Genomic DNA, 12,580 nt, shown 5'->3' on the forward strand with positions numbered 1-12,580 from the left:
CAACAGATACAGGTCTGTGTTTGATTTCTGACGGCGTGTATAATGTAGCATATGTATTCAAAAGTCTTCATAACCCCATTCAGACATGACTTCTGATTGTACAATATTTTTTCTAAAGCCAGGTCTGTTAAGTTTCAGCATAGTCATATTTCTGAAGTAGCAAGGCCTTGCTCTCAGCTATCCTATTATTCTGTGTGAGTATTCACAGAAACAAAGCCGTTTATAGAAACCCATTTCCACTTGCTTTGAAGCTGGATATGTGTGGTTCTAATGTTACTCCTAAATTATCACATGCAAATCACTGCCATATTATGAATCAGGTGAGACTGTGCCAATTCCAAATATTTCCAGATGATATGCAGGCCTTGAAACTGTGAATTAGACAAGCTTCTGAAAAGAGAAAATACTGAATAGCCCAGAGTTACACTCTAAAAGGCTTTCACAATGTCTCCATTATTAAACAGTTAATGAACATGACGCACCCAAAGACACTGGAGCTGAGAGTCCCATTAGGAAAAACATCCAATAAACCTCAAAATAGGGCTCCTATTAGAACCATCAAGTGTGCAGTGGTTGCTCAATGGCACTGAGAAAAGTGAAATGTTACATTTAGACTGACATGCTGCATCTCATGATAGCACATGATGTGTTGTCATGGATAAAGCATCTTCTTGTGTCTTTTGCTGCTGTAATACTTTAATATTACAAATGTATTGTGCTTCATTACTGTTAGAATGAGATACATCCTTAATGAAAACACAAAAGGTCAGTTCTTTTTTTCACATTACAGTTAAAAAGCAAAATAATGAATTTTTAGCAAAGGTCAAAGGTCATGATCTTGTATTACATTTTTATTTTTTGCTGGGATGAATAAGGTTTAAATTGTATTGTTAATTATAATGGAAGCACATCAAAAGTATTACAAGATTCATTTTACAACTGAAGCTGGATGTTAAATAATATTTGGGTGTCATTTCTTTATATTAAAGGCTTGTATTGTCTGAATCACACCCTGTAGGTGCAGTTGCCACATCCGCCACACGATGGTGATCGTGAGTAAATCCCAGATTACTCCAAGAGCATCATTCACTGATGAGGACGGTGTATCGATGATACCGGAATTTCGATGTTTCCGCCTTCAAAATAATAGCATTATGTTTTACCATTAAAAAAATCACAAATTAATTGAATTGTTTATGTACATTGTGTTAGGCTAGTTCTCCTATGTGTATTTTTATTACACCTTTTATTTAACCAGATAAGTCCCAGTGACACAACAAAATCCAAGGGAGCCCTGGCCAAAATAGCAGCAAGACTCTTGCTGAAGAATAAATAGTGTAATACTGTGGTGCTCAAAAACATTGCAATGCCATGTGAGGACATAGAATAATTCAGGAATAACAAAAACTAAACTTTTTGGTATGTTTGCATCACATCAGTCTGGTCAACAGGAAGTGGCATCAAGAAAAACATCTTGAGACTAAACATTTGCTGAAAGTTGAATTCAATAAATCAAATCACATAAAACAAAAAAAATAATAATTTTTTTTGTTTTTTTTGTTTTATGTGATTTGATTTATTTATGGATTACAAAACACATCAATCCAAGGGACGTGTTAAAGTGATAGCGCTTATTTCAAATATGTATGTATATTTATTTGAAAAACCAATAAATCAAAAGACTATCACACAACATGGGACATAAAATTGAACAATATGAAGTTAAAACCAATACTAGATCATAGCAAACTACACCACTAAACAAATCCATTCATCTTCATGTGTTTGGGACTGTTGGTCGGACAAAAAAAAAAGGAGTCCTGAAGACTGAAGACCTCACCATGGGCTCTGGAAAACTATTAAGGGCTATAATTCATTGCCTTGTTTGTTTATTTAATCCTGATTTCTGAATTAAAATAATTATTAGTTGCAGTCTTATTTGTGTCAACGTCATACAGGCTGTTCCACCTTATGGAACCAGAATAAAAAGAAGCTTTCAATGAAGCTGATTTTGATGGCATTTCGTTTATTTTGAAAAGATTGACCGGATGTCCTTTCTCTAATTGCGTCCGTCTTGATACCGGTGCCTAGTGTGGCCCACATTGGCCCGATCTCTAACGGAGAATAGAAGTATCGCCCCGGCGGACAGTCGCGGTAGCCTTCTGGCTCGGATATTTGTCATTTTCTGGATTAATACGCCACAGAGCTATTCCGGGATGCCTTCAAATGTACAAGGTAATAAATAATACGACAGCCGACTGCATTAGTTTTCCTATTTTGTCTGGCATCTGCTTATGTTTTTAGCTTTGTGTCTTTACAATAGAGCATCAGCAGGCCGACCCCGCCGACCACCGTCCAAGCTATAGTGGTGTTCACGAGCTTGTTATTCGAATAACGTGATTTTGTTTTTTACAGGAGGAAAAACCTTTGGACTGTTAAAGGAGCAGCAAAGGTCAAAATTGGAAGAAATAAACAAGGTACGCATGTTCTTTCTATGTGCCGTCAGCGTGCCTAACGGCACCTCAAGGGAATTTCATGAGCACGCACACACTTGACTCGGCATTGGCCTCGTTTCTGTGCGCGCGTCCACTTTGAGGATTCAAGGCAGTTAGATTTTACTGTCTCAATGCTGCTGTGAATAACGAATCCCGTAAACGCCACACGCATTGGACTTAATGGCGATGCTGTTGGGGCATTTTATTGATTACCCCCCCTGCGGCACTTGTTGAATGGGTGCATGCTGTCACGCGCAGTATTCCCCTTCTGACCCGATTATATTGATCTGTTGGTCCCAGGTGAAACGCATTTTGTTTTGTGTCTCATCTGCCTGGTGTTTGGACGGGGAACAGGTGTCTTAACGAGCTCTTTGTCTTTTGTCTCAGACCAGGCCTCGCTTCGTCTGATAACTCCCGCAGTTGTTCCCGCAGATTAGCGAGACGTCTGTGTAATCTCTGTTTCCCTCCTTTTACTCTGGCTCTCATCGGCTCTCACATGAAAACCAGGTCTCGGCAGGAGGACAGCCGGGAGCCCCTGTCACATACTGTCCACACAGTTTCAAACACTCCCTGTTCCTTTATCTCATAGGGATTTATGTAGTTTTTGTTCATTAGAGAAATTATCCCTTGTTTTTTAAGTGGCTAGGTCTAAAAAAAAAAAATAGGTGTCCTGTGATTAAACCCTAGGTTGATAGACACTGACATCCATTACGTTATATTGACTTTAAAAATGTTAATCCTGACCCTGTTATGTAAATGGAGAAGAATTGAATCTAAAAAAAAGAACTGGTTAGTTCCTGATGCACAATTAATCAGCAATTTTTTAAAGGAAATATTTCTCAAATTCACTTATTCCATCTTCTCTGATGTGAATATGGTACTTTTTAAACTATTTACTATACCATTAAACATAATATCTTGTAATTGTGGACTGTTGACTGGGCAAAACAAATCATTTTAAGATGTCAGCTTGGGCTATGAGTACAATCATGACAACGTGACATGTAATTGTATTGAGCAAACAATTAAGCAAAACAGTTTGTTGATAATTACCTAATGAAAAAACCCGCCAGTTGTCACCCTAAATACTTACAAAATCAGAACCTTCAGCTAGAGGAGATACAGTAAACTGTAAGTGACCTCTCTGTTGTAAAACATTCTTTATCAAGGTAATGCTTGTAATACTGGCACTGCACTTGTTCAAATGTACTTGCATACTTGAAAGATATACTGTGAGTGTGTGTGGGGTGGGGGGGGTTGCAGTGATTCAGCGCAGTGGAGTCAGGCCTGATAAACATCCAGTTGTGTTGTTTATCCTCTTCACCTTTAATTACAAGCGTGTCAGACACATAGACACAGGTCAATGCAGAGAACAATCTCTCCCTCTCCTCCTCTCCTCTCCTCGTAGATGGAAGCTGACTCCCATATGGCAGATTGCGCCATTATAATTTCATTAGAATAGCTCCCTCCAGGCTCTTTCCTAAACACCCTTGTGAGGTGTTCCACTTCATGAGCTCAGTGATCAGTATTGACAATGCAGGGGGAAGAACATCTTAAGATTGTGAGTCATCATTCTCAAGTTGGAAGTTTTTGACACATTTGACAGAACACAATCAGATTAATGCTCTAAGTTGTGCGTGGGTTTCCTTCCTCCTTGATTGTGTGTTGTGTAACTATGGCTGGGTATCAAATTCAATACTTTTTAGCCACCGACAGAATTGATTGGCTGTCTATTGTTACAAGTCGTAGAGGCAGGCAGGGAAAACTCTACGTTACGCACACAAGTAGTAGTAGTAGTAGGAGCTGAAAAATAAATAAGATTTGTGTCATCATGTAATTAATTTTTGCTTTATGAAATTGGCATCGAAATAAGTATCATTTCAGAACCTGTATAACCTGTGTTGGTATTGGTATCTATACTGGTATTGAACCATTATTTAACATTAATTGATACCCAGCCCTATTTGTAACACAGCTGGAACTTTGTCAAGACAGTTTAAAAATGGGCTCAAAACTGATTTAAGCAGTTTCAGTCAAGCTTGTACTTCTGGTCATCTTCAGTTTATTCACCCATCTTCCTCTTTCGCAGGAATACCTGGAAGACCAGAAATACAGGGATGAAGACGACCTGGCTGACAAATTGGAAGGTCTCAAAAGTAAGCAAATCCAGTTCTCCCTGAATGGTTTCAGTATCTGCATGTATGCGGGCGTCATTTTGAGGGTGTGTTCCTTTTCTTCTGGCTTTTGTCTTAGCCTCTGTATTTGTTTGTTTGTTGGTAGTCTGCACACAGACATAAGTCTTCAGCGTTTTGTTTTTCTCTGTGGGAAAGACAGACTGTTGAGATTTCTGAGATGTTTGCAAGGCCAAGTCCTCGGTGGCCTTGGAGGAATGTGCTGGGGCGTTCCTCTGCTTGTTGTTACAATCTTCAGAACTTTGCTGGGCTTATAGCTCCTGGGAGAAAAACAAAATCCCCGCTATTAGGAGCTGATTATGAGAACAAAATATCACACACGTATGCTCTGGGTGCATGTATTTTGTTTTTGTTATCGTTTGACAATGTGCATTTTTCATCCGTGATATTCCAGACAGAGTAACACAAGACTGTTTGTTAGAATAGACATGCCGTATGTATTGAAATGAGAAACATGCTCCAGTGTCCTACTTAGAATCTATGCCTGCTGCAGGAAATGGAGCAGTAATGTATAAACAGAAAGAGGACCCGACACCCAGGTCCTGAGAGGATTGCAGTTTTTTTCTTTCCATCTTTCCCTTCTGTTTCCATACTGTCCCACTAACCCAGAGGTCAGTATCTAAACGCAATGCCTTAAACAACCAACCAAATCCCATCAGCGCGATTCATGAACAGAACAAATCTTAAACATGCGCTTCTTTCATGTTTACATGGCTTTTTTGAATCATTCATTTTTGGGGTTATTGGAAGGGTTGGAGAGAGCATGTTAGCCCATGTGAAATATTTATTTATTTCTAAATGTCTGTGTCAAATCAATGTTGACGGTACAGTATAGGCCTCATGGCAAAAAAAAAGGGACCATTTCAGTAAAATTGGTTTAGGAAATGGAAATCCAGTTGTTATTAGAATAAACGGACACTGATGCTGTTATCTGCCCGCAGAATCAGTGTATTTTAAAAGTGTGGGAAAAATCTTTGTTTATCTGTTGACCAGGCAGTGGCAGAGGAAGTCATCATCTATTTCAACTATTTTATTCCCAAGGTTATTTTCACATGATAGCTGCCATTGTGGTTGATAGTCAAACTCTCTGTAAGAACAATCTAAATCAAAGACCTCTCTATGAACCTCGAAGAGAAGCAAAAAAATCAAATTATGGCAGAAAATTGCTGGTTTATAAGCTGATGGCGCTCCCATTTTGTCACATCCGTTACTAAATGAATGTAGATCAGGAAGGAGGATGCACTAAAGACTTGAGTTTTGTTCAGATGAGCCATTTTCTGTGGCTGCAGATGATCAACAGGCTGCTCTACGACAAGTGGCCCTCTCAAGAGAGTGTGTTTGTGTGTTTGCACACACACACACACACACACACATTCATGAATGTGCGGAGGCCCCCTCTCCCAGTTTATGAACAGAGTAGCATTGTCCTGTCCCATTCCACATGGGTTCACACAGTTAACAGTCCTCTTTCCCCCCCCAACACATACACACAGACAGAGCTTTCAGTGTGGAACAGAAATAGCAGGTGTAATTTGACTAAAGTGGTCTTTTGAACAAAGAGTATGGTGAGATTCAAGAAGAAGCTGGAAAATGTCTGCTTCTGGTTTTTCATAGCAGCTGCCACCTCAGTAGCATGTTAATAATGAGCTTTCATACGTCAATGAGAGTGCAGTAGGTCATGATTACGAGGGCTGCCTAAAGGTTGATGATTTAAACCATCAGTTGAGAAGCCCCAGAGTTGACTTTCATCTATCAGTCACATCACCCTGTCCTTATTTCAGTCATTGTGCACAGACCCTTCAGATAGAGGAGAAACACACGAGAGGTTATTAAGAATAAAGCTTTGCAGTGAGTCCTTCTGACTGTGCTCATTAGTGATGCGCCGGTCAGTCGCACCCACTTGGCCTCATCTGCACCGCCCAAACGACCCAAACTGCAAACTTTATGCATTATAGTGCATAATTGTCAGGAGTAAGGACAAAGGCAATGACAGAGTGTTAGCGCAGCTGATCCGACAGCTCCGCTTTTTTCCTTCAGCTGAAAAACTAAGTAGCTATAAAGTTGATAAGTGGGTTATCTGTTTGGCACACACCAGTGTTTTTTTTCTGCATGATGTCTAGCCAGAAGGACCAGATTTTATTTGAGCGAGTGATTGTGAGGGAAATCTCTGTATACAAGCTTCATGAATTTCAGACTAAGCTTCTTTGTTATACTTCCTGATTGCTGCGTTTGAACTTTAAGTTCTCTTTAAACTTCCTGACCCTCTAACTTTAATCTGTCTCCCTTGTACATACTCAGCTGCCCTTTGCCTGTTTTATACTGACGGACATTCAAAACACACACACACACACACACACACACACACACACACACTCAAACTCAAAACACACCTGTCATTATCAACTGTTTATGTCTGTCTTTTGTCATCTGAGTGTAAGACAGTGAGCTCAATGGACAGAGTGTGTGTGTGTGTGTGTGTGTTTTACAGTTTTGCTGACATGTTTGATGCCAGCTGGGGTTTGTTGTTATTTCAAATGTATGGGATGTGATGTGTGTGAGCTGTTAGTGATAATATCTTGTGTGTTGTTGTTGTTGTTTTTTTCAGATAAATATGCTGAGTTTGACCTGAATGACCAAGGAGAAATAGGTGAGTAATAGTAGTAGCATTACAACACAGCTGCACCCCGGATAACAACAGCTGACCCATGTGCAGTGTCAACATGAGGGAGCGGTAATTAATACTGAGTGTGTATTGTCTGACCAGTGTGAGCACAGGGCTTGAACAGGTTCACGTGTCATGTTTGTGTCCTGTACGTAAAGTGAGACCATAATGTAAGCCGATGTGAGGTGAGCTTTGGCATGGGAGTCAGACAGTAAACGTCTGACTGCAGATCCTGAAAGGAACTGCTAATTGTCCTTTGTGTCAAATTTGTGTCATTTCAGCCACATCAGTGGCTTAAAAAAACCAACAGATGGCAATGTCAGATGCGTTGTCCACTGCTATGGTCCGGTCTGTTTCCCTTGCAACTTGGTACAGATATCAAAGCTGTCCAGAGGCTGAATTCGAAGGACTTTGGGATCCCTTAACTTCAGCTTGTTCTTTTATTAGTAATTCAATTGTCCAATACTTGGTTTTATAACCAAACCTTTACCTTTTAAAAACTAATGGTATTCTCCTACAAAATGCTCCCATCTTTTCAAACCCCACACCTCAAGTATGTAATGCAGGGTTTTTGTTAAGAAATGTATGTCCCAAGCTCACATGACTCATCCAGGTTTTTGTTTTAGACTTTGGAAATCTCCCTCCAGAGCCACATAAGACATTATACAGTAGAATAGTAGTGGCCCTTGTGAAGAATAAACTGAATTTGTACAGAATTGTTGGAGTGACCTTTTAATATGCTTTAGACGCATGCAATTTGTTTAGACAGTGTTCCAGTTTCCTGACAATCTCATCTTTTGTTAAATATTAAATATTCTCTCATCTAAGCACAAATATATGATTTGTCAATTGTGTTTATGTGTGTGAGTGTTTATCTGATGAGCAGGTGGCACCTTGTACGGCAGCCTCGGCCACAGTGTGTGAATGTGTGTGCATGGTGAATGGTTCCTGTACTATGTAAAAGCGCTTTGAGTAGTCGCTAAGACTAGAAAAACGCTATATAAATACAGTCCATTTACATTTCTCTCAGATCTCATGGGTCTGAAGCGGATGATGGAGAAGCTGGGGGTGCCCAAGACCCACTTGGAGTTAAAGAAAATGATTGTTGAGGTGACGGGCGGCAGCAGCAACACCATCAACTACAGGGACTTTGTCAAGATGATGCTGGGCAAGCGTTCAGCTGTGCTCAAACTGTAAGTAAACCTCTGTGCATATGTGTGTAAAAAGACTTTGTTGAAACCTGTTTTTGCATATGTGCAGAGTTAGTTGTGTATCATCTGCTGGCATATTGTCTGTTCACATGATTGAGAGGGAGGATGTGAATCGTGTCCTGTGTCAACCAATTGTTTCACCCTTCAGCAGGCGGTTCTAGGATGACTCGCGATGATGTCACTATCCACATGCTGCATTAGTCGTTAATCTCCATGGCAACATAGCCCATCTATCTTGCCTATCCATAGTCAACCTATCCTTATCCCCAGCTGGGATCATGTGCTTAGGTAACTGATTATAGGCTGATTAACCACTGACAGTCACGCAGGACTGACAAAAACACCCAAACACAACAGACTCTGTCAACAAAATTCGGCTTTTACAATATAAATTATTTCTTTTTCTTTCTTTTTTTAACAATAGTCCCTGGTGGATAAGCCGGTGACATAACTTCCTGCTATTCTAAAATGGGTTAGTGTAGCCAGTGTAAGCCCTTTAAAGCAGCCTTGCAGTGGGTCAGACTGCAGGAGAAAGCGTGTATTGGCTGCTGCATGTCAGCTCTGCTCGATTTAGCTGGCTGGGCCCGTTGGTAGACAAATCCTCATAATCCCAAAAACACCAAGCAGAGAAAATGCATAACTTTTCCTCCTCTGCCCTCAACTATTTTTCGAAAGTGTATCCCATAATCCCCATCCCGCCGTTATTTACAAACCCCCTCATTCCCTCCCGGCTTCACTTGTCCACTTGGGAGCGTTCTAGTAAGATAGTGTCCGCATTCCAGAACAAGCTTCTGTTTGTTATTAATTTCACAGAATGGCTACGTCCGTGTTTACATTTTGTTTAGATCGCGTTGTGAAATCGCCACGCAGAATGTTGCGGGGTTTACACATTGATATGAACAAGAAAGTGGAGCTTCTGTTGGGTACTTACATTTTATAGTGTGTGTGTGTGTAATATTCATATGCACATTACTTCTTCTGATTGAGACAGGAAACACTGGTCTATTGGTGTATCCACCTACATATAGAGTATCTTGCTGTTGCTTACCACTGCTGCCCACTCTGATTACTGCAAATTTCTACAAAGTCTCTCTTGTGTGCTGCTGTTTTTGTCCCATAAAGAGAGAGGAGGAGGGAGGGAGAAGTTGAGGGTGCAATGAGGTCTAGAATAGTGTTATTCAAAGCATTTGGCACGACAACAATTGATGTAGTTACAATCGGAGGAAAATGATTGAGGTCAGGCTCCACAATTGGGCACAATTTGTGTTAGCTCTTTGAATAAAGTCACCAGTGCAATACGCAAGTGCACAAGGATGCACGGACACTGGTCTTTTTTTCTTCTGACCAAGATTTTTGAATGACAGATGAGCCTTACAGATTTGATATTTAAGAAAAGTAAGCTGTGATTCCTCTTGACAAAAAAAATGTAGGATTTATACAAAAAATAATTTTCACTTTTTTTCATAAAATGAAGATGAAGACAGGGGTCCTACCTACTGAATTACTATCACTGTAAGTGCATATGCATATTTGCATATGCATATGTCTTTGTACAGATGAAATGTGTACCTGGTGCGTAACGGGTAGCTATGGTATGTACACAATAACCAGATTAGATTAGCAGGTCCCTTTTTATCCATTGAGCTGCTCTGTCTACAATAGAGCAGATTAGCCTATCATGGTAATAAACATGCTTATATATACTCATCCATTTTAATGGAGACAGAGTCACAAAACTTTGAATTCACATGTTCAACGACAAAAACGGGACATTTGACTTGTTAGGTTCGTCATTGAAGCTGTAGGTGACTGATGACTGTCAGAGGCGAGCTGACTGACTTCATACAGCTTTGGGTGGCAGATATCAGTTGTGTGAAGAAAAATGGGGAGTGAGAGCGCTTACCAGAGAGATGTGCCAGAGTTGCTGAGTGCCGGTTTTGTCGGCGGGATCATTGCTCCTTATGAGCTTAGTGGAGCTTTGCGGAGTTTTCCAAAAAAGGAAATTAAAGACAGGCATTCGCTCCGAATAGCTCCTGTCAAATCGCTCACTCTACTGTGTACAATCAAAACCACTATTCCCCTCACTCCCGTTTTGTGGTTCCCCTTCATTCCTTTCCCTTACCACTCAGCCAACTCAAACCCAACTGTAACTGTGGCTCTCTGTATCCTCCAGGAGCTGATTATCCCTTCCTCACTTAGACATCCTGCTTGTATTGTTTATACTTTTCTTGTTCACCTCTATTACCCTCTTTAATTACCACCTTCTGCCTTCCTTATTTTCATTTGACTTTCTTTATGCTTTTCTTAAGCAAAAATACCAAAAATGACGTTCCAGTTTCTCAACCTCAGAAAAGTTGCTGCTTTTCTTTCTCTCATGTGATATTAAATCTATATTTTGGAGGTTTGGGACTGTTGTTTACACAAAACAAGACATTTGAAGATGTAAGAAGATGTTTAGAAAATTATAACTGCTCTTTTTTATTTTAATGACATTTTATAGACCAAACGATTAGTCTATTAATTGTAATTTAAAAAACAAAACTGTATATGAATTGATAAAATTAAATAAACATTAGTTGCAGCACTAAATTAAATGCAAACACACACATACAACCGCAAACGCAATCCCTATTAACTGCTGCAACTTGGTGTGTTGTAGTCACACAGGGTGAAACCGTAATTGGTTATGATGTGACACAGATTGTTACCCCCCTTCACAGATCATTAAGCCCAGGTTTCAAGGGCTCATGCATGCTCATGTTCATCACAATCAAAACACATTAGTATTCGCTGTGAACTGCGTATTGGAACATGTTATTGCAGATGTATCAGTATTTGTGTTTGCGTTAGCTCATACAGTTGTGTTCAAAATAATAGCAGTCCGACATCACTAACCTCATAAATCATGTTTTTTGGTAGAAGTGTTATTCTCCATGGCAAATAATTTAATAGTTAGTGTTGTAGAGTCGTAGAAAACCAACAGACCCTAGGGGCATGACATGCATGCTGCTCATTCTGTGTAATTGAATCTGTAATTGAAAGGGGCATGTTTAAAATAATAGCAGTGTTGTGTTTAATTAGTGAGGTGATTGATTCTGTGAAGAAACAGGTGTTAATTATGTTGAAGAGGGAAGCAAATGTTGTGCATGCTGGTTAGAGTGCATTTCACATGGAAATACTCAGCAAAATGGGTCGTTCCAGACAATGCTCTGAGGAACAGCAGACTTTGATTAAAAGGTTGATTGGAGAGGGGAAAACATAAAGAAGCGCAGGAAATTTATAGGCTGCTCATCCAAAATGATACGGGCCAAAGTATGGTAGTGGACTGGTAGCTGGAGAGGTGCCAGTTCACCTCCTGGGCACTGCCAAGGTGCTCTTGAGCAAGGCGCTGAACCCCCAACTGTAAAGAAACAAGTGTTAATTATGTAGAAGAAGGAAGCAAATGTTGTGCATGCTGGTTATAGCATCTCTCCCTGGGCACTGCCAAGGTGCTCTTGAGCAAGGCACCAAACCCCCAACTGCTCCATGGGTAGCCCCCTCACTCTGACATTCTATTAGTGCATGTATAGGTCTTGAGCAAGTGTGTGTGTGTAATAACAGTGTAAAGTGTAGTTTCATCTTGTGGGATTAATAAGTTATAATAATAATTAAAAGAAGATTAAATTAAAAAACTGTCAACTACCATTCAAATGGATCGAATAGCCAAAATGGCAAAGGCTCAACCAATGATCAGTTCTGTTGACAATGACCAGAAGTTGGTTGACTCCATGCAACACAGATGTGAAGCAGTTCAGTCAGAAATAATGGTTATGCAACTAAATATTAGTGCAGTGATTAAAAGTACAGCAAACCCTTGAGACGTTTTTCAATTTATACAGTAAGCTTGTAAAGAAAAATGCAAATACTGCTATTTTTTGAACAGCCTAATATTCTTTTTTTCTTCACTTTCTGTAAAGGTATAACACAAACTTGATTGATTTTGGTCATGTTTTGATTTGGAATTGAATGTGCAGTGTTCCC

General features: G+C 39.9%; 1 protein-coding gene across 2 annotated transcripts in view; it reads left to right on the forward strand.

Annotated features, from left to right (window-relative positions):
• The first annotated feature begins 2,053 nt into the window (after positions 1 to 2,053).
• Positions 2,054 to 12,580, forward strand: part of aif1l (allograft inflammatory factor 1-like) — a 27,838-nt gene continuing 17,311 nt past the window's right edge. For both annotated transcript variants that reach the window (XR_004335701.1, XM_032540070.1), the window contains exons 1-5: positions 2,054 to 2,235; positions 2,416 to 2,477; positions 4,585 to 4,651; positions 7,293 to 7,334; positions 8,380 to 8,542. Coding sequence is in view for 1 of the 2 variants with exons in the window: in XM_032540070.1 (XP_032395961.1) it covers positions 2,217 to 2,235; positions 2,416 to 2,477; positions 4,585 to 4,651; positions 7,293 to 7,334; positions 8,380 to 8,542 (353 nt within the window). In the remaining variant the exon portion in view is untranslated. The remainder of the gene's footprint in view (positions 2,236 to 2,415; positions 2,478 to 4,584; positions 4,652 to 7,292; positions 7,335 to 8,379; positions 8,543 to 12,580) is intronic.

This window comes from Etheostoma spectabile, chromosome 16 (assembly GCF_008692095.1).
Source record: "Etheostoma spectabile isolate EspeVRDwgs_2016 chromosome 16, UIUC_Espe_1.0, whole genome shotgun sequence".
NCBI lineage: Eukaryota > Metazoa > Chordata > Actinopteri > Perciformes > Percidae > Etheostoma > Etheostoma spectabile.